This window comes from Scyliorhinus canicula, chromosome 5, assembly GCF_902713615.1.
Source record: "Scyliorhinus canicula chromosome 5, sScyCan1.1, whole genome shotgun sequence".
NCBI classification, from domain to species: Eukaryota; Metazoa; Chordata; class Chondrichthyes; order Carcharhiniformes; family Scyliorhinidae; genus Scyliorhinus; species Scyliorhinus canicula.
In genome coordinates this window covers 98744733-98772001 of record NC_052150.1, presented here as the reverse complement: position 1 = coordinate 98772001, position 27269 = coordinate 98744733, and the positions used below count along the sequence as shown (strand labels likewise).

The following is a 27269-nucleotide window of genomic DNA, read 5'->3' as shown; positions in this document are numbered from 1 at the left end:
TGGGTGTGAGGGGTACCTCGGTGGTGGTAGTGGGGGGTTTGGATCCTGCAGGTGCTAGGTCCCGGACGGATACAGTGTTCTGACGGCCGTCAGGGAACTCTACGAAGGCGTACTGGGGGTTCGAATGCAGTAGGAGCACTTTCTCTACGAGTGGGTCAGTTTTGTGCGCCTTGATGTGCTTCCGGAGGAGTACTGGGCCCGGTTTCTTCAACCATGCCGGGAGTGAAACCCCCGTGGTAGTGCACCTGGAAAAAATAAAGAGCCGCTCGTGAGGGGTCTGGTTGGTAGCGGTACATAAGAGGGACCTAATAATGTGGAGCGCGTCGGGGAGGACTTCTTGCTAATGGGAGATTGGGAGATTCCCGGACCGGAGAGTCAGTAGGACGGTCTTCCAGACCGTCGCATTCTCCCTCTCCACCTGCCCGTTCCCCCTGGTGTTATAGCTGGTAGTCCTACTCGAGGCTATGCCCTTGCCGAGCAGGTACTGACGCAGCTCGTCGCTCATAAAGGACGAACCCTGGTCGCTGTGTACATAGCTGGGGAAACCAAACAGGGTGTAGATACTATGCAGGGCCCTAATGACTGTAGGAGGTCATATCGGGGCACGGGATAGCAAAGGGAAAACGGGAGAACTCATCTATGACGTTCAGGAAGTATACATTCCTGTTAGTCGAGGGGAGTGGCCCTTTGAAATCGCTAGCGAGGCATTCAAAGGGCCTAGAAGCGTTGACCAGGTGGGCCCTGTCTGGTCTGTAGAAGTGCGGTTTGCACTCCGCGCAGATCGGGCAATCCCTGGTGATGGCTTTTACCTCCTCGGTGGAGAAAGGCAGATTTCGGGCTTTAATGTAGTGGGCGAGCCGGGTGACCCCCAGGTGGCAGAGGTCATTGTGAATGGTTTTTAAGCGGTCGCTCCGTGCGCTGGCACACGTCCCGCGGGACAGAGCACCTGGGCGCTCGTTGAGCTTCCCCGGTCGATACATAATATCGTAATTGTAGGTGGAGAATTCGATCCTCCAACTCAGAATTTTGTCATTTTTAATTTTGCCCCTTTGAGAGTTGTCAAACATGAAGGCAACCGATCTTTGGTCGGTGATGAGGGTGAAACTTCTACCTGCGAGGTAGTGCCTCCAGTGACGAATAGCCTCCACAATGGCTTGTGCTTCCTTTTCGACTGAGGTGTATCGAAGTTCTGAAGCAGAGGGAGTTCGGGAGAAAAAGGTGACTGGTCTCCCTGCCTGATTTAGTGTGGCTGCATGGGCTACCTCTGAGGCATCGCTCTCAACCTGAAAAGGGACGGATTCATCCACCACCTGCATGGCCGCTTTGGCGATGTCCTCCTTGATGCAGTTGAAGGCCTGGCGAGCCTCAGCTGACAGGGGAAAAAGTGTGGCCTTAAAGAGTGGGCGGGCTTTGTCCGCATATTGAGGGACCCACCTGGTATAATACGAGAAGAATCCCAGGCACCGTTTGAGGGCCTTGGGACAATAAGGGAGAGGGAGCATCTGGTCCGGGTCGGGACATAGCTGAGGATGGCTAGTCTGGTCGTGCGGAAAACACATTTCTCCGTGTTGTATGTGAGGTTAAGCTTCTGGGCCGTCTGGAGAAATCGGTTGAGGTTGGCATTGTGGTCCTGCTGGTCATAGACGCAGATGGTGACATTATCCAAGTACGGAAACGTGGCCCGCAGCCCGTTCTGGTCCACCATTCGGTCAATTTCTCGTTGGAACACCGAAACCCCATTCGTAACGCCAAAGGGGACCCGGAGGAAGTGGAAGAGGCGGCCATCGGCCTCAAACGCCGTGAAGTGGCGGTCCTCCGGGCGGATTGGGAGTTGATGGTATGCAGACTTCAGATCCACCGTGGTAAAAATCCGATACTGGCCGATCTGATTCACCATGTCAGCAATCCTGGGGAGGAGGTACGTGTCGCGGAGTATAAACCGATTAATAGTCTGAAATTAGTCTATGACCATGCGGTATTTTTCCCCGGTCTTGACGGCCACCACCTGAGCTCTCCAGGGACTGTTCTGGCCTCTGTGATCCCCTCACATAAAAGCCTCCGGACCTCGGATCGAATGAACACCCTGTCCTGCAGGCTGTGCCGCCTGGAGCGAGTGGCTATGGGTTTACAGTCTGGAGTGAGGTTGGCAAAGAGAGGAGGGGGGGTGATCCGCAGCGTGGCTAGGCTGCAGATAGTGAGTGGGGGTACGGATCTGCCGAAGCTGAGGGTGAGACTCTTGAGATTGCATTGAAAGTCGAGTCCCAATAAGAGTGGAGCGCAGAGTTCGGGCAGGACGTATAGTTGGAATTTAGAATAGCTAGCGCCTTGGATTGTTAGAGTTGCGACGGTGCGCCCTTGGATATGGACAGAGTGGGAACCCGAAGCGAGGGAGATAGTTTGCCGTGCAGGGAAAACGGGGAGCGAACAGTGTCTTACCAGATCTGGGTGTACGAAGCTCTCAGTGCTCCCGGAATCGAAAAGGCAAGGTGTACTGTACCCGTTGATTTGGACCGTCGTCATAGAGTTGTTGAGATGCTTTGGGCGCGATTGGTCCAGTGTGGCTGCGTTGAGTTGCGGGTAGTCAGTGGCTCGGTCGGCTGCGCTGGGATGGCCCCGCGATTAGTGCCCGCTGAGGTCGCAGTCTTCAATCGAGTTTTCTGAGTGTGGAGAGGATGGGGCCCAAGATGGCCGCCCCCGTGGATCGCACGTGGCGGGTGGCGAGGAAGATGGTGTCCAAGATGGCGGCCCCCATGGATCGCACGTGGCAGGTGGGGGCGGAGTCAGGGCATCGGCCGCTGCGTTCCGGGGCCTGCGAGTGAGGAGAGCGATTACTTTGTGCCACTGGAGTTTTAGGGGCTGGGGCCCTCCTTGCCAGGCACACTCTGGCGTAGTGGCCTTTTCGCCCACAGCTGCTGCAGGTCGCATTGCAGGCCGGGCAGTTCTGCCGCAGGTGCTGGGACTGGCCACAAAAGTGGCAGGCTGGGGCAGCATGGTGGCTGGGTGGCCGCGCGGCGCAGGCCTGGGGGAGTCGCTGGTCGGGGGCCCATGACGGGGTCGCGCAGTCAGCAGGAAACGAGGTGAGGCTACGAAATGAGACCTCCATAGTTGTAACGAGTTCAACAGTATCTTCTAAGTTTAGGGCCTCCTTCTCCAGCAGTCGCTGGCGCACGTAATTCGATATAAGGCCTGCAACAAAGACATCGCGGACAGCAAGTTCTCTTTGTTCTGTAGCAGTTAGAGCCTGATAATTACAGTCCAGGGATAAGGCTTTTAAGTCTCTCAGGAATTCTTCTAGCGATTCTGTAGGACACTGGCGGCGAATAGTAAAAACGTGGTGAGCGTAGACCTCATTGATAGGCCTCACGTACATTCTATCGAGTAGGGCCAGGGCCTCTGTATATGAGCCGGTACAGTTTAGCTGAGTAGATATACGATGGCTCACCCTCGCATGCAGTAGACTGAGTTTCTGCTCCTCCATCGTTTCTGGGGTGCTTGCTTCAGTCAGGTAGGCCTTAAAACATCGGAGCCAATGCGAAAAGATTTATTTTGCCTCTGCATCCTGCGGGTCGAGTTCCAGTCGGTTAGGCTTGAGGGCTGATTCTATGGTCATTCCTTACTGTTTCTTAAGACGATTAAATTGATGAGACCATCAATTCACGCGACACGTGGTTAGAAGTGAACAGTGCTTTTAATCGTCTTACAACAGAGCCTGCTGTGACACAATGAACTCCAGATGAACTGGCAGGCAGGCTCTCAGCATCAACCTTTATACTTCCGGTTAGGGGGAGGAGCCATGGGTGGAGCCAAGGGTGGAGCCCAGTACAAACTCCCGTACACTCCCAGTGCATTTCCCCTAGTGGCAGAGCAGCGCAACTGCTCGTGTGCCGAGCTTACAGAGACATAGTACAACATGTGTAATACAGTGTGAATTACGCTACTGTGATTCACCACACACCCCCAGCGCACTCTCCCCCAAGACCTCCCCCCAGTGCACTCTCTCCCCAGCACTCCCACCCCCAGCGCACTCCCACTGCAGCACACTCTCTCCCCGGCCGTCCCCCAATCACACTCTCCCCCAGCCCTCCCCCCAGCGCACTCCGCCCAGCGCACTCTCCCCCAGCTCTCCCCCAGCGCACTCTCCCCCAGAGTATTCCCCCCAGCCCTCCCCCCCAGCAGTACCCCCCAGTGCACACCACCCCCAGCGCACTCTCCCCCAAGACCTCCCCCCAGTGGACTCTCTCCCCAGCACTCCCACCCCCAGCGCACTCCCACTGCAGCACACTCTCTCCCCAGCCGTCCCCCAATCGCACTCTCCCCCAGCCCTCCCCAGCGCACTCTCCCCCAGAGTACTCCCCCCAGCCCTCCCGCCCAGCAGTACCCCCCAGCGCACTCCGCCCAGCGCACTCTCCCCCAGCCCTCCCCCAGAGTTCTCCCCCCAGCCCTCCCCCAGCGCACTCCGCTCAGCGCACTCTCTCCCCAGCACTCCCACCCCCAGCGCACTCCCACTGCAGCACACTCTCTCCCCAGCCGTCCCCCAATCGCACTCTCCCCCAGCCCTCCCCCAGCGCACTCTCCCCCAGCCCTCCCCCAGAGTTCTCCCCCCAGCCCTCCCCCCAGCGCACTCCGCCCGCAGCGCATTCTCCCCCAGCCCTCCCCCAGTGCACCCTCCCCCCCGCCCTCCCCCCAGCGCACTCTCCCCCAGCCCTCCCCAGCGCACTCTCCCCCAGAGTACTCCCCCCAGCCCTCCCCCCAGCGCACATCCGCCCGCAGCGCATTCTCCCCCAGCCTTCCCCCAGTGCACCCTCCCCCCCACCCTCCCCCCAGTGCACTCTCCCCCCAGTCCTCCCCAGCGCACTCTCACCCCAGCCCTCCCCCCAGCGCCCTCTCCCCCTCAGGCCTCCCCAGTGCACACTCCCCCCAGCCATCCCCCCCAGCGCACTCTCCCCCGCAGCCCTCCCCAGTGCACTCTCCCCCCAGCCTTCCCCCCAGTGCACTCTCCTGCCAGCCCTCCCCAGCACACTCCCCCCACAGCCCTCCCCACAGTCCTCTCCACGCACACCCACCAACACACTCTCCCCCCAGCACACTCCTCCAACAGCCCTCCCCCAACCCTGCCCCAGCGCACTCTCCCCCCAGCCTTCCCCCCAGCGCACTCTCCCCCAACCCTCCCCAGCACACTCCCCCCACAGCCCTCCCCAGCGCACTCTCCCCCCAGCCCTCCCCAGCGCACTCTCCCCCCAGCCCTCCCCCAGCGCATTCTCCCCCCAGCCGTCCCCCCAGTCCTCTCCACGCACACCCACCAACACACTCTCCCCCAGCCCTCCCCAGCGCACTCTCCTGCCAGCCCTCCCCAGCACACTCCCCCCCCAGCCCTCCCCCCCAGCAGTACCCCCAGTGCACTCCACCCCCAGCGCACTCTCCCCCAAGACCTCCCCCCAGTGGACTCTCTCCCCAGCACTCCCACCCCCAGCGCACTCCCACTGCAGCACACTCTCTCCCCAGCCGTCCCCCAATCGCACTCTCCCCCAGCCCTCCCCCAGCGCACTCTCCCCCAGCCCTCCCCCAGCGCACTCTCCCCCAGCCTCCCCCCCAGCGCACTCTCCTGCCAGCCCTCCTCAGCACACTCCCCCCACAGCCCTCTCCCAGCCCTCCCCCAGCGCACTCTCCCCCAGAGTACTCACCCCCCAGACCTCCCCCCCAGCCCTCCCCCAGCGCATTCCGCCCAGCGCACTCTCCCCCAGCCCTCCCCCAGCGCACTCTCCCCCAGAGTACTCCCCCCAGCCCTCCCCCCAGCAGTACCCCCCCAGCGCACTCCGCCCAGCGCACTCTCCCCAGCCCTCCCCCAGAGTACTCCCCCCAGCCCTCCCCCCAGCGCACTCCGCCCAGCGCACTCTCCCCCAGCTCTCCCCCAGCGCACTCTCCCCCAGAGTATTCCCCCCAGCCCTCCCCCCCAGCAGTACCCCCCAGTGCACTCCACCCCTAGCGCATTCTCCCCCAAGACCTCCCCCCAGTGCACTCTCTCCCCAGCACTCCCACCCCCAGCGCACTCCCACTGCAGCACACTCTCTCCCCAGCCGTCCCCCAATCGCACTCTCCCCCAGCCCTCCCCAGCGCACTCTCCCCCAGAGTACTCCCCCCAGCCCTCCCGCCCAGCAGTACCCCCAGCGCACTCCGCCCAGCGCACTCTCCCCCAGCCCTCCCCCAGAGTTCTCCCCCCAGCCCTCCCCCAGCGCACTCCGCCCAGCGCACTCTCTCCCCAGCACTCCCACCCCCAGCGCACTCCCACTGCAGCACACTGTCTCCCCAGCCGTCCCCCAATCGCACTCTCCCCCAGCCCTCCCCCAGCGCACTCTCCCCCAGAGTACTCCCCCCCAGCCCTCCCCCCCAGCAGTACCCCCCGGCGCACTCCGCCCAGCGCACTCTCCCCCAGCCCTCCCCCAGAGTTCTCCCCCCAGCCCTCCCCCCAGCGCACTCCGCCCGCAGCGCATTCTCCCCCAGCCCTCCCCCAGTGCACCCTCCCCCCCGCCCTCCCCCCAGCGCACTCTCCCCCAGCCCTCCCCAGCGCACTCTCCCCCAGAGTACTCCCCCCAGCCCTCCCCCCAGCGCACTCCGCCCGCAGCGCATTCTCCCCCAGCCTTCCCCCAGTGCACCCTCCCCCCCACTCTCCCCCCAGTGCACTCTCCCCCCAGTCCTCCCCAGCGCACTCTCACCCCAGCCCTCCCCCCAGCGCCCTCTCCCCCTCAGGCCTCCCCAGTGCACCCTCCCCCCAGCCCTCCCCCCCAGCGCACTCTCCCCCGCAGCCCTCCCCAGTGCACTCTCCCCCCAGCCTTCCCCCCAGTGCACTCTCCTGCCAGCCCTCCTCAGCACACTCCCCCCACAGCCCTCCCCAGCCCTCCCCTCAGCGCATTCTCCCCCCAGCCCTCCCCCCAGTCCTCTCCACGCACACCCACCAACACACTCTCCCCCCAGCACACTCCTCCAACAGCCCTCCCCCAACCCTCCCCCAGCGCACTCTCCCCCCAGCCTTCCCCCCAGCGCACTCTCCCCCAACCCTTCCCAGCACACTCCCCCCACAGCCCTCCCCCAACCCTCCCCAGCGCACTCTCCCCCCAGCCCTCCCCCCAGCGCAATCTCCTACCAGCCCTCCCCAGCGCACTCTCCCCCCAGCCCTCCCCAGCGCACTCTCCCCCCAGCCCTCCCCAGCGCACTCTCCCCCCAGCCCTCCCCCAGCGCATTCTCCCCCCAGCCGTCCCCCCAGTCCTCTCCACGCACACCCACCAACACACTCTCCCCCAGCCCTCCCCAGCGCACTCTCCTGCCAGCCCTCCCCAGCACACTCCCCCCCCCAGCCCTCCCCCCCAGCAGTACCCCCAGTGCACTCCACCCCCAGCGCACTCTCCCCCAAGACCTCCCCCCAGTGGACTCACTCCCCAGCACTCCCACCCCCAGCGCACTCCCACTGCAGCACACTCTCTCCCCAGCCGTCCCCCAATCGCACTCTCCCCCAGCCCTCCCCCAGCGCACTCTCCCCCAGCCCTCCCCCAGCGCACTCTCCCCCAGCCTCCCCCCCAGCGCACTCTCCTGCCAGCCCTCCTCAGCACACTCCCCCCACAGCCCTCTCCCAGCCCTCCCCCAGCGCACTCTCCCCCAGAGTACTCACCCCCCAGACCTCCCCCCCAGCCCTCCCCCAGTGCATTCCGCCCAGCGCACTCTCCCCCAGCCCTCCCCCAGCGCACTCTCCCCCAGAGTACTCCCCCCAGCCCTCCCCCCCAGCAGTACCCCCCAGCGCACTCCGCCCAGCGCACTCTCCCCCAGCCCTCCCCCAGAGTACTCCCCCCAGCCCTCCCCCCAGCGCACTCCGCCCAGCGCACTCTCCCCCAGCCCTCCCCCAGAGTACTCTCCCCCAGCCCTCCCCCCCCAGCAGTACCCCCCAGCGCACTCCGCCCGCAGCGCACTCTCCCCCAGCCCTCCCCCAGTGCACTCTCCCCCCCGCCCTCCCCCCAGTGCACTCTCCCCTCAGCCCTCCCCCAAAACACTCTTTCCCCAGTCCTCCCCCAGTGCACCCTCCCCCCAGCCCTCCCCCCCAGCGCACTCTCCCCCGCAGCCCTCCCCAGTGCACTCTCCCCCCAGCCTTCCCCCCCAGCGTACTCTCCTGCCAGCCCTCCCCAGCACACTCCCCCCACAGCCCTCCCCAGCCCTCCCCTCAGCGCATTCTCCCCCAGCCCTCCCCCAGTCCTCTCCACGCACACCCACCAACACACTCTCCCCCCAGCACACTCCCCCCACAGCCCTCCCCCAACCCTCCCCCAACGTACTCTCCCCCCAGCACGCTCCCCCCACCGCCCTCCCCCAACCCTCCCCCAGCGCACTCACCCCCCAACCCTCCCCAGCGCACTCTCCCCCCAGCCTTCCCCCCCAGTGCACTCTCCCCCAACCCTCCCCAGCACACTCCGCCCACAGCCCTCCCCAACCCTCCCCCAGCGCACTCTCCCCCCAGCCCTCCCCCCAGTGCATTCTCCTACCAGCCCTCCCCAGCGCACTCTCCCCCCAGCCCTCCCCCAGCCCTCCCCAGCGCATTCTCCCCCCAGCCGTCCCCCCAGTCCTCTCCAAGCACACCCACCAACACACTCTCCCCCCAGCCCTCCCCCAGCGCACTCTCACCCCAGCCCACCCCCCACAGCGCCCTCTCCCCCCCAGCCCTCCCCAGCGCACTCTCCTGCCAGCCCTCCCCAGCACACTACCCCCACAGCCCTCCCCCAACCCTCCCCCATCGTACTCTCCCCCCAGCCCTCCCCCAGCGCACTCACCCCCCAGCCCTCCCCCAGCGCACTCTCCCCCCAGCCCTCCCCAGTGCACTCTCCCCCCAGCCCTCCCCAGCGCACTTTCCTGCCAGCCCTCCCCAGCGCACTCTCACCCAGCCCTCCCCCCCAGCGCACTCTCCCCCCAGCCTCCCCCCCAGTCCTCTCCACGCACACCCACCAACACACTCTCCCCCCAGCACACTCCCCCCACAGCCCTCCCCCAACCCTCCCCAACGCACTCTCCCCCAGCACACTCCCACCACAGCCCTCCCCCAACCCTCCCCAGCGCACTCTCCCCCCAGCCTCCCCCCCAGCGCACTCTCCTGCCAGCCTTCCCCCAGCGCACTCTCCCCCAGCCTCCCCCCAGTGCACTCTCCTGCCAGCCCTCCTCAGCACACTCCCCCCACAGCCCTCTCCCAACCCTCCCCCAGCGCACTCTCCCTCCAGCCTCCCCCCCAGCGCACTCTCCTGCCAGCCCTCCCCAGCACAATCCCCCCACAGCCCTCCCCCAGCGCACTCTCCTGCCAGCCCCCCCCAACCCTCCCCAGCGCACTCTCCCCCCAGCCCTCCCTCCCCACGCACTCTCCCCCCCAGCCCTCCCTCCCCACGCACTCCCCCCCCAGCCCTCCCTCCCCACGCACTCACCCCCAGCGCACTCCCACCACTGCCCTCTCCCAGCCTTCCCCCCAGCGCGTTCTCCCCCCAGCCCTCCCTCCCCAGCGCACTCTTCCCCCAACCCTCCCTCCCCAGCGCACTGTCCCCCCATCGCACTCTCCCCAGCGCACTCTCCCCCAGCACACACTCCCCAGCGCACTCTCCCCAGCGCACTCTCCCCCAGCACACTCTCCCCCCAATGCACTCCCCCCACAGCCCTCCCCGCAGCGCACTCTCCCCCCAACCCTCCCTCCCGAGCGCAATCTCCCCCCCCAGCCCACCCCCCAGCACATTCTCCCCCCAGCCTTCCCCCCAGCGCACTCTTACCCCAGCGCACTCCACCCCAGCCCTCCCCCACCCCTCCCCCCCTAGCGCACACTTCCCTAGCGCACTCTTCCCCCAACCCTCCTGCCGGCGCCCTCTCCCCCAGCCCTCCCCCCCAGTACACTCTCCCCCAGCCCTCCCCACCAGCGCACTCTCCCCCCAGCCCTCCCCTCCCCAGCGCACTGTCCCCCCAGCCCTCCCCCCCTCCCCTCCCCCACCAGCGCACTCTCCCCCCAGCCCTCCCCTCCCCAGCGCACTGTCCCCCCAGCCCTCCCCCCCTCCCCTCCCCCACCAGCACACTCTCCCCTCAGCCCTCTCCACTCAGGACTCTCCCCTCAGCACTGTCCGCTCAGCATATCCGCCTCACCCCCGTACCGTGACCCCCACCCTTCTCTACCTGCCTGACCATGATGGTGTATTGTGTGTCGCAGGGCGACGTGGTGACCGACCCGGAGCAGCTGGCAGACACGGCCGGCATGCAGCGCCTGGACGGACAGCCGAAGCAGATCAATCGGGTGCATCAGGCTTACACGGCGCCCTGCCAGCGCCTGGACAGCCAGCACACAGGGACTCTATCAGCGATGGGAGGGCAGCTCCAATAACAGCCCTCCAGCCCAGTCATGACATCATGACCCAGGACACCAGCACACGGGGGACAGACAGGCACGACGCAACGACACAGGACACAAGCACACAGGGCACAGAGAGGCATGACAGGACGACACAGGACACAGGGGACAGACAGACATGAAAGAACACAACACAACACCACCACGGAGGGGACGAACATACGGGACATTGCACTCCAGGATACCCCCGACCACAGGTCCGATGAAGGCAACGAGGTTGCGTCACAGCTCCGCACCCTCCGCCACCGCAGATACTCTCACCTCGGTTGGCCATTTTAATGATGAGGCCTCTGGGATACTAACTTGTGCGCACCACACAGCTGATCCGGTAGAGCAGGTGGAGGTAGGAGCAACTGTGGGGCCGGACGGTCGGAGGGCAGCCCAGCTCCGGCAACTCCTGCTGCTCATAAGGACCCAGGGTTCCTGGAATTCTGCCGCCTACCCATAGACCCGATGCAGTCAGGGACCCAGGGACGTGATAGTGTGCCGGCCGGTTTCCAGCACCTGCAGACGTAAGTGCAGGAGTGCATCTGCATCCAGGAGCAGGAAATGGTGCCGGTCATGAGTGCCACACAGGCCAACACCGCACGGGTGGCGTCTGCGTGGAGACAATGGTGGTGACGGTGACGGGCATGTGACTGAGGTTGCCGGGCCCGGGGCTATCTCTGCACGTGTCGTCCGCAGCCCAGGAAGGGCTACCGTCTCACAGGCAGCCATGGCCCAGTCCCAGCAGGCTATCGCTGAGAGCATCAGTGCCATTGCCCGGGTGATAACGGCGTTGTACACAGCCAGACAGGGATGGCGAACTCCCTGAGCTCCATGACTGCAAATGTCCAGACCCTGGTCAGTACCAGCGGGGGCCTCCAGGACTGGCAGCGCCAGCTGATGGCGGTGCCATGGGTGCTGGATTCGCTCGCACCTCCATCCCATGGAGAGCCCCGGGGGCCACCGGGCACCCCGAGGGGGGAGGAGGTGTTGCTGGGGCCCGTTCCGGCTCCCCCTGCAGTGGGGTGGGTGCTGGACCGCCGCGCCACCTTGGACTCTCCCCCCTCCCAACCCCGTCCCTGGCGCATCTAGTGGGCAGCGGGCAGAACAGGGTGGCACCACGCCATCCAAATTGCACGAGGTGCAGCCTGGCCCATCCAGGCCGGGCCGCCCCACGAAATGGCCACCAAAGGGGACCCTAGTCACAGGGCAGGAATCACAGGAGTCCACCTCCTGTTCTACTGTACCGTCTGGGGGAACACCAAGACGTTGTCATAGGGCCCGTAAGGCCAGAAAGGTAGACACTGGGGGTTGTATTTTAATTGATGGTTGGTGAGATGGCTGCCCTGTATGTTATAAAAAGGTTAACTTGAGTTCATAGAATAAACATTGTTTCTTTTTAAAAAATATTTTTCCATTTCTGCTGTACCACACCTGTAGAGTGGGCTGTGTGCTCCCCATACCACAATCTATTAAAAGTTGTTGGTCAGGTGAACTCCATGATACACTTCGGGGTTCTCTAAACCCTGGCCCATAACATGCCCCACCTTTGCCCCCTCGGTCCCCGAGACCTGTCGGCCATCCCCTCTGCCAAGGCCACCGTCTGTTGCCAGTGCCCACACTGTGGGGCTCCCGTATGTGCCGGCCCAGACATATTCGCTGGTGGGTGTCACCAGATTAGTGGAGGGGGGTGTGCGGGTGTCTGGCACACATCAGGATGGCCAGGCCGCCAGCGCCCCAAAGCGAACGGGTTGGGTGGACAGCCGCGTGTCTGCCATCATGGGTCTGGCCGTTGGATCCGCCCTGCCGTGGTGGGCTGCGGCCGCCCGCAGCCTTTGTCGCCCTCACCGCTCCTTCCCCACCCCTGGATGCGTGCCCCCCCCCCCCACCAGCACCCCCGGATGTGTGGAACCCCCCACCCCCAGCAGCCTCCCCCACACCGCCCGCAAACATGGCTGTGCCGCTCCCCCTCCTGGGCTCCCCACCCCCAACGCCGCCAACCAATACCCCCCCCTCCGGGGCCTGTTCCACACTGTCATCCACCTCCTCCCGCAGCGTCAGCCCTTTATACCATGTTAGAACGTCCCCGGTGAGACATCTAATCACGCCGGCGGGACTTCGGCCCATCCAGCCCGAAGAATCCATGCTCCAGCGGACAATCGCCGCTGCAACTGTTTCGGCAATTCTCCGAGCGGCCGGGCGCCATGCCCGTTTTGCCACGCATTGGAGAATGACGTCCCTGCGTCGTAGCGGCATCATGAGATCCGTGCGGCACTGCGGCGATTCTCCGACCCGGAGGAAGATCGGAGAATTCTGCCCCTAATTTTTCTCAACCGCCTCGGTTTAGGAACGTGTACGTCTGTACCTTTTTTGATTTGTTCAATCTGGCTGTGTTGTGGTTTTCAGTCAGAACCTGACGCTTCGTTACTTTTTTAAAAAATCCACCCTATATATTTATTACTCTTGCATGATGAGCATAGGGCAGCACGGTAGCATAGTGGTTAGCACAGTTGCTTCACAGCTCCAGGGTTCCAGGTTTGATTCCCCACTGGGTCACTGTCTGTGCAGAGTCTGCACGTTCTCCCCGTGTCTGCATGGGTTTCCCCTGGGTGCTCCGGTTTCCTCACACAGTCCAAAGATGTGCAGGTTAGGTGGATTGGCGATGCTAAATTGCCCTTAGTGTCCAAAAATGTTGGGTGGGGTAATGGGGGTAGAGTGATGGTGTGGGGCTTGGGTAGGGTGCTCTTTCCAAGGGCTGGTGCAGACTCGATGGGCCGAATGGCCGCCTTCTGCATTGTAAATTCTGTAAAAGTCTCTGAGAGCATACTTCACGTACTTTGGGCAACCCATACATCATAAAATTTTATCCTGCACAATGTGGGAACTCATGAGGTGTTGGAGTGGAGTTTCAACTCACTGTCCCTGCCATTTGCCTCCATAATGTTTGAAATGCCTTCTTTCCTTATCTCTGTCAACCAACAGTTCCTCTCTTCTTGACTTTATTTCTGCTATTAATCAAGCCATAGAAAAACCTGCAAACCTTTTCTTTGCTGATTCCACGCCCCCCCCCCCCCCCCCCCCCCCCCCCGCCCCATCCCCACCGCATTGCCAGAGGCTGCTTCCTCCTGATTTTATACTGTTTGGCTGATCCCTGCAAAAATAATTTTCCATGTACTCCACTGCTGTGATTGAAACAGAGTACAAACTGATAGACCATAGAATTTTACTTAATCTTAATGATGGTAAACCAATGAGCAGTGGATTCTACCCTATGAGCATACCGCAACTATTGCGAGATACTTCAGGAGACTTGGGTAGGTTAGCAGCAGGGTCATGTGGCCTGAAGTCTAGGCCTGATCGGTTATCTAATATGCTGTAGCTATAACCTGACAGCAAAATCATGAACATCTGCTTGTGGCATGATGTTTTAGCTTTACATGTACTTGTGACAACAAGAATAAAAATACAATTGGCTAAGTAGGCTATTTTATATTACAAGGGAAGTGCTTATCTCCAGGCAAAACGTCTGCAAAAATGGTGTTCACTGTGTTATATGTGCATTGCTCACAAAAAACCTTGCTTTTTAATGAGCCCAAGAAGCAATGTGATCATTTGATTATTTAGTTGGTGTGTGGATTAGTTCAACGTCTTATTTGCTGCTAAATTTATAAACCAGAAATGTCTTTTAAATGTTGCATTTAATCAGTGAATGTTTTTTCCTCCAGGCCACTGGAACACGACTAGGTTTGATGACAATGAATGCCTGCACCTTGGGAGCTGCTATTGTCCTCTCATTCATTTTTGGCTGGCAGTTAACTTTTATTGTCCTAGCCTGTATCCCATTTCTTATTGGTGCCAATATTATTGCAATGAGATCCACTTTGGGGCATGCGTCTAAGGACAATAAATCTCTTGAAACATCCGGAAAGGTGAGAACTTACTGGAGAACTGGATTTCCTCAATGCCCCATGGGATATTTTTTCTGATGCAGGCAGTAACTTCAGACAATAATGTAAAAAGTGTGATGGCTCAGCCAATGGAAAGAAAATCAAGATAACTGTTTAACCAACAGCCGAGCCGATATCATCTATTATACACTATTAACTGGAGTCAAAATTACCTCCAATATTTCTTATCCGTCAAAAGGGCAGATGGAAAATTTACCCAGAATAAAATTAGAAGCATCTTCCTCAAGAAAGGGCTTATGGGATCAGTACACAAACAACAGAGTCAATCTACTCACCATTGTCAGTGATTTGGCAATGTATTGAAATTTCTGTTCATTCATAATGCAGCAATGAGATTGAACATATTTAAGAGTTGATTTTCCAAACGCACATTCCTAGTGTAGAATATGGAGTGTAAGATCACAATCCCTAATGTTTCCTGCCCATTAAAATTAAAAGTAGAAAATCATGGGTTGCGATTCCTAATGTGTACAGGGCTAGGGTGTGAACGTGTGCATGGAAATCAGCATTTAAATTTCCTTACTTACAATAAATTAGAATATACAGTAATCTATTTGTTGGCCTTCAGAGCTGCAATTGAGTATTCTTTTCAACTGAAAAACAAATCTACATCCTGAAGATCCTGCGGATATAGCTTTAAAAATCTGTCTCAGTAGCTAGCATATTTGCACTGTTTATAATCGGCTATAGGAAAAAATACAGTAGTATATTGTCTGCAACTATATAGCTGCTCACAAGATGCACAAAAAGAGATCTGCCGCTTATAAGTGCTCTCTTCTCGACTTTTATTATGTACTTTGCACCTGTTCAATGCCCAATCTAACTGAGATAAGCAACTCACAGTCAAAAAATGAGAAAGAGAAATCTTCTCGGTACCAGTCAGGATAAAGTAAAGTCACTGGATAAAAGAAAATTACTGCAGATGCTGGAATCTGAAACCAAAGAGAAAATGCTGGAAAATCTCAGCAGGTCTGGCAGCATCTGTAGGGAGAGAAAAGAGCTAACGTTTCAAGTTCAGATGACCCCTTGTCAAAGCAAAGTAAAGTCACCATCGTCCAAGATAACCATAGGCTGCTTTCCCCTTTGAGGGAGAGAGCGGACTGGTGGTGGTATAACCGGAGGATCACCACACCTCTGTTGAGGGCCAAGGTTGAGAAGGCAGGGCTTTCATAAATAACCTCAGTCTGTACGGGCATTGAACCAGCGCTGTTGGTCTTGCTCTGCATCATAGAATCCCTGTGGTGTAGAAGGTGGCCATTCGGTCCATCAGGTCTGCAACGGCACTCTGAAAGAGCACCCTAGCTAGGCCCAATTCCCCACCCTATCCCAGTAACCCCACTAGGGACAATTTAGCATTGCCAATCCACCTAACCTGCACAACTTTGGACTGTGGGAGGAAACCGGAGCACCCGGAGGAAACCCACGCAGACACGTGGGGAATGTGCAAACTCCACAGAGACAGTCACCCGAGGCCGGAATTGAACCTGGGTACCAGGAGCTGTGAGGCAGCAGTGCTAACCAATTTGCCATTGTGCCGCAAACCAGCTGTCCAGCCATCTGGGCTAAAATGGTCTTGGGTGACTCTGTGGCATTTGAACATTCTCCCCATGTCTATGTGGGTTTCCTCTGGGAGGCTCTGGTTTCCTCCCACTGTCCAAAGATATGCGGGTTAGGTGGGTTGGCCATGAACAATACACGTGGTTACAGGGATAGGGTAGGGAGTGAGCCGTATTAGGGTGCTCTTTCTGAGAGTCCATGCAGACTCGGTGGGGAGAATGACCTCCTTCTGCACAGTAGGGATTCTTTGATTCTATGCATAGATTTTATGAAACATAACATAGCTTTGGATATCAGGTAGACTTATTAAAGTGTAACATTCTTTTTTCAATGATTCAAGTGCATGTATTAGATTTCATCTGTTGTTTCATGTTCCCTTTATATCTGACAGTCATTGTATGAAACAGTAATCTTTGTGATTCTCTCACTTTCAACTCAGATTTCAACAGAAGCTGTAGAGAATATAAGAACCATTGTATCTTTAACAAGAGAAGATGCTTTTTATGAGAGATATCTGGGAAATGTAGATAAACCCTACAGGTGCAGTTAAATCAAATTGCTAATTTTGTATCATATGGACGTTATTTACGATCAATGTTTGAAAATATTATTGTTAATTCCTGATTCTTTGTTGCCAGTCTGGACTCAATAAAATCTGAGATGGATTAGCAGGTATCAATTATTGTTTTATTTCCACCAGCTTGCAAGGCTGACTCACTCGTGGGACATTAGAAACAGCTGTCTTCTAGAGTTCCTAAAAGTTACTGAGAGCTAAGACAAAGAAATCACAGCACATATTGATTGAATCACATCAAGATTCGCATACAAGCTTCCCATAGGCCAATGTATACACCTTCTGACCTGGCCATATAGCCTGATTGGCTCACTTCGCATTTTCCCAATCCTGGCCTCTTGTTACCCAGCATCCTTTTCACTATTCTCTCCACGAGGCAAAGCTCCCCTCCCCCTTCCTAGCCATGCTGTGCTCATCCCTTTGTTCTCGGTCTGTGAACTCATTACCCTCAGGGTCCTACTGTCCATCATATTCGTTTGTTCACTTCCTCAGTATGACCTGCAGGCTCATTTTAATTGCTTTTATTTTAAAAGATTGATAGCTCCCAGCCAGCCTCTGGTTTAGAAAGTCACCTTAGATTGTTGGTAAATAAATTGTCTTCCCCTATTGGATATTGGGGCCTCACGGTAGCATGGTGGTTAGCATCAATGCTTCACAGCTCCAGGGTCCCAGGTTCGATTCCCGGCTGGGTCACTGTCTGTGTGGAGTCTGCACGTCCTCCCCGTGTGTGCGTGGGTTTCCTCCGGGTGCTCCGGTTTCCTCCCACAGTCCAAAGATGTGCGGGTTAGGTGGATTGGCCATGCTAAATTGCCCGTAGTGTAAGGTTAATGGGGGGATTGTTGGGTTACGGGTATACGGATTACGTGGGTTTAAGTAGGGTGATCATTGCTCGGCACAACATCGAGGGCCGAAGGGCCTGTTCTGTGCTGTACTGTTCTATGTACTGTTCTATGTTCTATGTTTGGGCAGCTTCCAGTCAGGTCACTGGCCTGCAGGTTGATGGGAGCTCTAATGGGGTAGTTGCCACACTTCTTACTCTTCTTGCTAGCTGTAATAATAGTTTTTGTTTTGGTCATAACATGCTTCAATTACACAATTCTGTTAGCATCATCAAATGTTATTTTTATTCTGTTGTTGCTATCTTGGGTGATGAAGGGGATGAAAGGTAACCGGGGGTAGGCAGGAATGTGGAGTTGACGTTAAAATCTGATCAGATCTTAATGAATGGCAGTGAAGGGGGCTGAGTGGTCTATTCCTGCTCCCAATTCTCATATCCATATGTATCAATACTGGGAGCTGCAGATCCTCTTTCTTTCCTGTTGCCTTAAACATTCTTTTTTAATTTGATTACATGATGCATGGCAGGACTCCACACTACAGAAATATATCCTTCAGTAACAATAGAAATAAATCAGCTGCTGTCTGTCCTTTTGCATGCACACTCTAGCCATAGGTAAACCAAGAACCCAAAGTCCAAGCCATAGAACCCAAGCAACATCCATTTCTCACGAGCAGGTTTATCAGATTTGGAATGGATTATTCCAAGCACATTCATCTAATTGGTGGATAATTCTTAATCAAGCCTCTATTCCAAGCCTCTATCTCAAGAGGCTTGGAATATAAAAGCAGGGATGTACTTCTGAGGCTTTATAAAGCACTAGTTAGGCCCCATTTAGAATACTGTGAGCAATTTTGGGCCCCATACCTCAGGAAGGACATACTGGCCCTGGAGCAGGTCCAGCGGAGATTCACACGGATGATCCCAGGAATGGTAGGCCTAACATACGATGAACGTCTGAGGATCGTGGGATTATATTCATTGGAGTTTAGGAGGTTGAGGGGAGATCTAATAGAAACGTACAAGATAATGAATGGCTTGGATAGGATGGACGTAGGGAAGTTGTTTCCATTAGCAGAGGAGACTAGGATGCGGGGGCACAGCCTTAGAATAAAAGGGAGTCACTTTAGAACAGAGATGAGGAGAAATTTCTTCAGCCAGAGAGTGGTAGGTCTGTGGAATTCATTGCCACAGAGGGCGGTGGAGGCCGGGACATTGAGTGTCTTTAAGACAGAAATTGATAAATTCTTGATTTCTCGAGGAATTAAGGGCTATGGGGAGAGAGCGGGTAAATGGAGTTGAAATCAACCATGATTGAATGGTGGAGTGGACTCGATGGGCCGAATGGCCTTACTTCCACTCCTATGTCTTATGGTCTTATGGTCTAAACCATTAAGACTTGTTAATAACTTTAACTTGAAATACATGAAAATTACATTTTCTTTATGTCCAGAGAGTGTCCACAATGGACATTATTTGATCAGAGACAAAATACCCGATCATTACAGATCTATAGAAAGAGGGATTCATAGATCGAGAGTACCTGCAACCTGCTCAATTGACATTTTCCACCCTTTACGAAGCAACTAATATCAGGGTGAAGGAATAATCTACCCATCACACGTTTTTTCTTTTTGCGCCAAGATAAAAGTACTATTCTCATGGACAATGGCCAAGCTTTCTCTTGTTTTCTGTCATAACCTTTACAATTGTAATAAATGAAATGATATAGAGTTTTTTGAACATTTACTCATTTTTTAAAAAAATACTGTGAATATGTTGAATTAGCCAAGGGAGATATTTTCAGTAGTTTGTACAGTGGTTGAAATGCCACATTTTACTGAATTATTTTATGATTTTCTTTTGCAGGACCTCCCTCTCAAAAGTCCCCTTCTATGGCTTCAGCTGTGGTTTGGCACAAAGTATTCCATTTTTTGTCAATGCTGCGATCTTCCGATTTGGTGCATGGCTCATTGTAAATTGCTTTATGGTTTTTGAAGATGTGTTCTTGTAAGTTATTTTTAAAAATATACCCATGATCTAAACAATAGAATACCGCTGCTGTGGCAGTGTTTAAATAGAATTTTGCAGTGCCTGAATAGAATTAACAAAACAATCCTAGGCCAGGATAACGAAACAAGCCTTAGGTTTGGTCACCTTCAATCCCAGAACATTACATATGGTGACTCAGAAACTTTAGATAATTTTTGCAATATTGTCAAGAGAGAGTTTCGTTCATAGTGATACCAAAAATATATGAAGGATTATTTTGAAGCAGGACTTAGCATATATGTTCACAGGCTGAGAGAATCCCGCCAGGGAACTTCCTGCAGGGAATCGAGGGCTGGATTAACCGCAATCGACGAATTGGCCTGACACAGCTCCAAGAACAGCCCGAACCACTCCGGGTCAACCAGAAGTTGCGGAATTCTCCGGGGGCTAGGCCGGCGCTGGAGGGGATGGTGCCGTGTCAGCCAGCGCCAAAGGGACTGTGCGAGTTAGCGCATGCACAGAATCACCGGCGTGGTTTACATAGATTACATAGAATTTACAGTGCAGAAGGAGGCCATTCGGCCCATCGAGTCTTTATGGGTGTGTCTTCTCCACGCTGGCCATGGTGGAGCCCTACAGGGGCCGGCGCGGAAGCAAGGAGTGCCCACATGGCACATGCCCACCTGCAGATCGGTGGGCCCCAATCATGGACCAAGCCACCGTGGGGGCACCCCCCGGGGCCGGATCCCCCATGCCCCCCCGAGGACCGCACCAGCCGGCCTACCAGTCAACTCCCGCCGTGTAGGACCATGTCCAATCCAAGCCGGCGGCACTGGCCAGAAACCGGCGGCCGCTCAGCCCATTGGTCCCCGGCGGGGAGTCGGAGAATCCCGCCCCAGATGTCCCCGGTCAACACCACCCCATGGACACAGGAGTCCGTCGATAGGGAACCAGCCCAAGTACATGACGACCACCCCCCTCCGCCCCAAACGACCCCCGCCCGCCGCCGCTGCCCATCCCTGCCCCCCTACTTGGCGGAATGATTCACCAGGGAGGCCTGTTAAGTGTATGCAAATGTATTTAAATGGAATTCCATCATTGCTTGGCCGGAACCCCATTACTTTATTGTTGGGATGCGGGGCCAATCAAGTGGGGAAATCCCATCATTGGGAAAGCCGATTTGGGACACCCCCTTGATTCTTTGTCCCTGCTGCCAATCCCGCCTGCCAAAAACAGGAGTGGACCCCCGCCCAATTTTTTGATGCCAGACTCTTCTTCGGAACAATGCAATGGTAACTCTCAGTGTTGCCATAGCGATGTGCTCTGGGGCAATGGAGATTAAAAAAAGAGGCTTTTTGATTGGATGGCATGGTTGGAGGTGACAAAATCTCTTGGGAAAAGCTCAAGCTGAATAATAAAACTTACACTTACAGAACCCTTCCTCAGGCGAGCCTAAAATCTGAGAAAATATTTTTAAATCTTTTCAATTGAAAATGTTTCAGAAATATCTTGTGAGCTCTTGAAGCCTGTGTGCTTCAACCAATCCTGAGTTTGACAAGTTATGAATCTGCTTTTCCATTACTTTAACTCAGGTACTAGTCCGCACATGACGGTGGCCCGGATGAGCAGATTATTTGAGGGGATGGAGGATAGGTGTGGGCGCTGTGTGGAGGGGTCCCACAAACCATGTCCATATGTTTTGGGCCTGTCTGAGACTGAGGAGTTTGCTGACGTTATGTCAAAGGTATTGAAAAGTGAGGGTGGTACCGAGTCCAGAGGTGCCGATCTTTGGTGTGCCGGAAGATCTGGGAACCCAGGGGCTGCGAGAGGCCGATGCCCTGGCCTTTGCCTCCCTGGTGGACCGGAGACGGATCCTGCTAGGGTGGAGGGACTTGGAGATCCCAAAATCGGGTGTATGGGTTAGTGACATGGCGGGATTTCTCAGACTGGAGAAAATTAAGTTCACCTTGAGGAGATCGCTGCAAGTGTTCACCCGGAGGTGGCAGCCATTCATCAATTTCTTCGAGAAAAATTAAGGTCAGCGGCGGGGGGGGGGGGAAGGAGGCGGGGGTTTGAGTAAGGTTAGGAATTCCAGTGGAAGGGAGGCTGGGGAAGGAGGTCCTGTTTATGTAAGCCATGTTTGCTGGGGTTTGTTAGTGGGGGAGGGGGGGCAGTGTTGGTTATATTGTTTTGTTCTTATTGAACCTGATGTTTAAAATTGTTAAAATGATAAATGCCTTAATAAAATATTTTCTAAAAAAAAGTCAGGTACTGGTCTGGTGCAAGTGGTTGGATTTCTGGCCCAACAAGTGATTCTCATTTGTGAACACTCACTACTTAGCAATCAGACGTATCTTCTCCTGGCAGCATTCCTACTGGAATTTAGTTTAGTTTAGAATCAGTCTAACTATTTAATTATGACCATGCTTTATCTGTGTTTTGGGAAAGCATAACATTTTATCCCTTTTTCATGTCGTCAGGGTTTTTGCTGTCATCGTATTTGCTGCTATGAATATTGGACAAACATCATCTTTTGCACCAGACTATACCAAAGCTAAAATTTCTGCACAAAAAATAATGCAACTTCTACAAAGGAAGCCACTAATTGATAGTTACAGTGAAGAGGGAGAAAAACTGGTAAGTAGAAAGAAGTTATATGTATGTTTCTGTGTTTATTTATATACAGAACATTGCATTAACGTGTGCTGAATGAGCGCTAATTAATTTGCATGATCTCATGATGTAATCTTGGAATTTTTCCATCACAACTCAATAAAATTTGGCTATCAGCTAACATTTACTGCAAACCCATTGACACACACAGATAATTTGATTCCACTTCCTCACATCAGCTTCCTGTGAGGACTCTATTCCATTCTCCAAGCTTTTCTGCCTCTGTTGTATATGTTTAAGCAATACTACATTGCTTCTGAATTGCATTATTTTTCCCTCAACCGAGGATTCTCCCCAGAATGCTTGTCAGGACCTTCAACCATGAATGACCTATTCCCTGTGCCTCTGCCCAGAAACCTGTGAGCGATCACATTCCTCTCAACTTCCAGCTCATCAGCTTCATAGAATTATCATCAAAGAATCCAACAGTACATAAAGAGGCCATTTGGCCCATCGGGTCTGCATCAACCCCGCCCCCCTAAAGACCACCCCACCCACGGAGGAAACCCACGCAGACACGGGGAGAAAGTGCAAACTCCACACAGACAGTCACTCAAGGTGAGAATTGAACTTGGGTCCCTGGCGCTGTGAAGCTGCAGTGCTAACCACTATGCCACCGTGCTTCTGGATACAAAGATCATCCTCCAATTCTGCCACCTCTGGAATGATGCCATTACCAAACACATCTTCCCCAGTCCTTTCCTTTCAGCAATCCACAGGGACCCCTGACACCCTGGTCCACACTATTCTCACCGCCAACACCTTTCCATGGCAAACATAGGAGATGCAACAATTGCCTCCTTCCTTCTCACTATCTAAGATCCCAAACATTCCTTCCAAATAAAGCAGTGATTTACTTGTACATTTTCCAATTTAGTTTACTGCCTTCACTGTTCATGGAGTCTTCTCCTCTCCGTTGGGAAGTCCAAACACAGACTGGGATGGCTGGTTTGCAGAACACTGCTGTTCAGTCCCAAGTATGACCCTGAGCTTCATGTTATTTGTCATTCCTCTGCTCTGCCCCCACACTGACCTTTCAGCCTTTGGCCTGCTGTAGTGTTCTAATTGAAACGCAATGCTCATTTTCCAACTGGGAACATTATGGCTTTCTGAACCCAATATTTGTGGTGATCCTCCAGATCCGTCCGCAAGCAGGATTAGAATTGGCCACAGAATAGCCATCAGGCCAACATCAAGACTCACACTAGGCAGCAGACCTGTTGCGAGTTTCCCGTGCCTGCCCTGCCAGCCATAGCGGATTTCCCAACGTTCCAGCCCGACTTTGCAGGACAACGCAAAGAGCTCATTAGAGCTATTCTACATCTCATTGATGAGTGGGACCCACCATTCACTTACCAGCTGGGATATTACAGTGCCCCTCCCATAGCTGAAAATCCCACTGGTGTGAATTGGTGCAAGTATTGAGGAACATGGACCTGGTGGCTTGCAGTCTGAGGGGTAATAAGGACCTCCCAAAAATTGCCGCCAGGATGCTGAGGTGGGTCCTTCATGGGAGGTGGGGATTATATGGGCTTGTGGTGGGCTGGAGGGTTTCAGGTCGACAGTCTTCCCTGTGGTGGGGCTTATTTGGCTCTTCTCTTCATCTGCAGCCTTTAAATCCATTAATGAGTCAGTCAGTATGTAAAAATGAAAACTTTTGCATAATAAAGTGAAAATTCTTTTATTTGTACCACTAAACCCTTTAAATAGTCTGTCAGTATGCCAAGTCTGAGGGTCTGAGATGAGGATAAAATGGTGGAAATCTTTGAAGTCATTTTCACACAGTCAATTTCATTGCCCTTTAAAGTTAGAAGTCTGTGTGTATGACTAGAATGCTGAAAGCTTTGAACTGCATAGGTTACATTCAATTTCACACTCCATTGCCCCTGAAATGTTTTTGATTGACAAGTTGTGGCAATTTCAAAGGGGAGAATCAGATTGTTTACTTTTATAGCTCTGCAGGGATCCATTAACTCAGGGTATCTGGTGTTTTCCTAGCCATAGCTTTTTTAAAAATGAGGCTGCCTCTTTGTTCTCAAGTGGGGGAAGGGCGAGATTGGGAGAGTGTGGGGTGAAATGATGTGGGGGGAGCCTGTCAGCAAGATTAAGTCCTGCTCCTCTCAGTTGAAATGCGGACCCAGGTGCGCCATAGAATTCCATGGAAAAGTTGATTTTCATAAAATAATTTCCAAGCACCTAAGCATGGCAGGTCAGGGTCAGTGCCAGTGCCAGTTGGAACCACGCAGGTTTTTCTGCTGGTGGGAGCACTTAGTCACCTTTCAGGAGGATCGCACCCATTGCTGTGTTCAAAATGTTTAGAATATACCCTATGCCCCTATTATATCTTTTTCATTATTTGTTCAGTTTTGCCACTTGATTCTTTCTTAATTCCTTTACATTCATATGACTGATCCTGCCATTCACACCTCATCTAGACACGTTTTGTTTCTTTGGCTCTTTTTTTAACCATGAAACATTTTGTCCTTTTAATCTCTCCTGTACTCTGTCGTATCACAGGCTTCCCATTTTTGTTCTTCTTTCTACCCTTCCCTTGTATTTGCTCAAATCCTACTTTTAACTTTTCTTAGTTTTGATGAAAGGCCATAGTCCTCGAACATTAACATTAATTTCTCTCCACAGATGCTACCTTACCTGCTCAGTATTTCCAGCATTTTGCGATTTTATTTCAGATTTCAGAGTACAGAGTTTTGTTTTTGTAACCAAAACCTGTGTCTTATGTAAGAGAATAATTAAATGTGCAATAAACTTGAAGAATCGAAGCAACTTTGTTCATTTAGTAATTTCAGCAGTGTAATAACTAGTCTTGTTCTGCATATCTTCTCTATTTCACTCTCGTAACTATTTCAACCTTTGTCGTTGTAGAGCAACTTTGAAGGGAACATTGAACTGCGCAATGTGAAATTTATGTATCCCACACGGCCAGACATACAGGTCCTAAAAGGTCTTAATGTCAAAGTTAACAAAGGGCAAACCCTGGCACTTGTTGGAAGCAGTGGGTGTGGAAAGAGCACATCTGTTCAGTTACTTGAGAGATTTTATGAAGCTATTGATGGACAAGTGGTAAGAGTCAATTTATAAAACTCATTTCAACTTAAATGCCTACCCATTAGCTCAGCAGCAACAATGGAGGTCGAGTAAACTCACTCCATTGTTATTGTTTCTGAACTGCTCTTGCCGCTTCTGTCATCTGTGCCCCTTTCTGTGATGAGCCATTCTTGACCTTGTCTATTCAGTGCTTCCACTGCTAATTCCATGTACCTCTGTGTGTAGGTCCACAAAATATATATATCCTATCTGTTGCCATTCTTTAAATCACTATTCTTGAATAATATTTACAAGTGCTGATCTATGTCCGGGCTGCATGCTTAGAATATCATTTGTTGATTCTTGCATACTCCCAATTCTCTTCTCAGCCACCTTATCTTTGCTGTCAGTAGCTTTTGCTGTCAACTTTCCTCATGTACCAGCTCCCTGATGTGGGTAATAATAAGAATACAACCATTGCTTCATAATCTCTCTGTTTTCACTGAAATATTGTCACCCATATCCTAATTATTCTTCTAAAAATAGCAGTGAAAATCCAAACTTTTGCTGGGTGGAATTCCCAGTGGCCTCGATGGCGGGCTCAATGGTGGGCAAGGAGGGTTGGAGTGGTGATACTGGTGTGAATTCCCCAGGGTACCTTCCATTGTTGCCTGCAATGGGAGATTGGGAAGCCCACTGGAGGCTGGAGGATCTTTACTTTTTTGAAAGTATCTTTATTCCAAATTTTCAATATTTTTCCAATTTACAACAAACAGAACCCCACCCCCACCAAACACATAAAATCCCCCAGCCCCCTCCTCCCTCCCTCTGCCCCGCCTCTCCCTCAGCAGTCAAAGGGGGCTGGGGGGAAGGATCTATAGGCGCATCTTTGTTTTTTTTAAGTATCTGTATTCCAAATTTTCAGCATTTTTCCAATTCACAACAAACACAACTTCCCCCCTCTACATATTAAACCCCAGCCCCCTCCCTCTCCAAAATGAAAATTGAACAAACCCCAACTGATTTGCATCCTGTAAATGAAATGCAGATGAGGGTCTGACCAGAACTTTCCACCCATTCCAAATTCTTTGCAACTCCAACAGGAAAACAGGAAAACAGACCGGCCCAAACAAGAACAATGTGGCATGCAGATGTCAGGATTGACCTGAACGATGCCACGGGTTGCCCTCAAAGAACTGTGTGGAGGCCCGGACCCTGGGGGTCAAACACAACTTCCCCCCTCTACATATTAAACCCCACAGCCCCCTCACTCTGCCCTGCCCCTCCCCAGCAGTCAATGGTAACCAACTCTCCAAAATGCAAAATTAATAAACATCAACTATTGTAGAACCCATCACTCGTCCCCCCTCTTGAGCGAATTTCACTTTCTCCAAGGCCAAAAACTCCAACAGGTCCCCTCGCCGAGCCAAGGCACAGGGTGGAGCAGCTGGCCTCCACCCCAACAAGACCCGCCGATGAGCCATCAGCGTGGTGAATGCGAAGACATCTTTCCCCGCACGCGCCTGCAACTCTGGCCAGTCCAACTCCCCAAATATGGCTTCTGGAGACTGGGATCCACATGTAGAACCCCTGAAATAGTGCTGAAAACCACCCTCCAAAACCTTTCCAGTTTCGGGCAGGACCAAGACACATGTACATGGTTCGCGGGGCCCCTCCCAAATCACCCACAGACATCCTCCACCCCCTCGAACAGCTGGCACACCCTAGACTTTATAAGATGGGCCCTGTACACGTTTGGCTGCATCAGCCCCAGACACACACACAAAGCCGAGCCATTCAACTCTACAGGCAGATTTTCCAGATTCATTGTCATTCGGCATGTTCATTTTCCAGCCTCAAAAGTGTTCCCAGACATCTAACTTCATTCTCAGCAGCTCCATCCCTTTTCTTCAACAATGGGTCAGTGATGTTGCTGCCTTTTCCATATGGTGTCCTGATATAATGGCAGATTACGTGCCACCAGGCCTGCCCAGCACAGGATATGTGCTAAACCCTGGGTTGCATAATTAATTAGGTTGGGCCAAAGAATATGGCATCGTTTCCCACCATCCTCCACAACAGGAAACAACCCCTGTCCCTACCCCACCATAGGACTTGGTCACCAGATGGGGGACATCTGCACAATGTCGCAGCTTCCATTCTTGATATTAACTGACCAAGATATCCAACCTTTCCCTTTTATCTACATCTTCAAATCAATTCAAAACA

At 54.0% G+C, this 27269-nt stretch overlaps 1 protein-coding gene across 3 annotated transcripts in view; it reads left to right on the top strand.

Moving 5' to 3' along the window:
* abcb5 (ATP-binding cassette, sub-family B (MDR/TAP), member 5) overlaps positions 1-27269 on the top strand; it is a 167842-nt gene that overhangs the window by 129350 nt on the left and 11223 nt on the right. For all 3 annotated transcript variants that reach the window (XM_038797448.1, XM_038797446.1, XM_038797447.1), the window contains exons 22-26: positions 14119-14322; positions 16358-16458; positions 19200-19340; positions 21803-21959; positions 24879-25076. In XM_038797448.1, coding sequence (XP_038653376.1) covers positions 14119-14322; positions 16358-16458; positions 19200-19340; positions 21803-21959; positions 24879-25076 — 801 coding nt within the window. The remainder of the gene's footprint in view (positions 1-14118; positions 14323-16357; positions 16459-19199; positions 19341-21802; positions 21960-24878; positions 25077-27269) is intronic.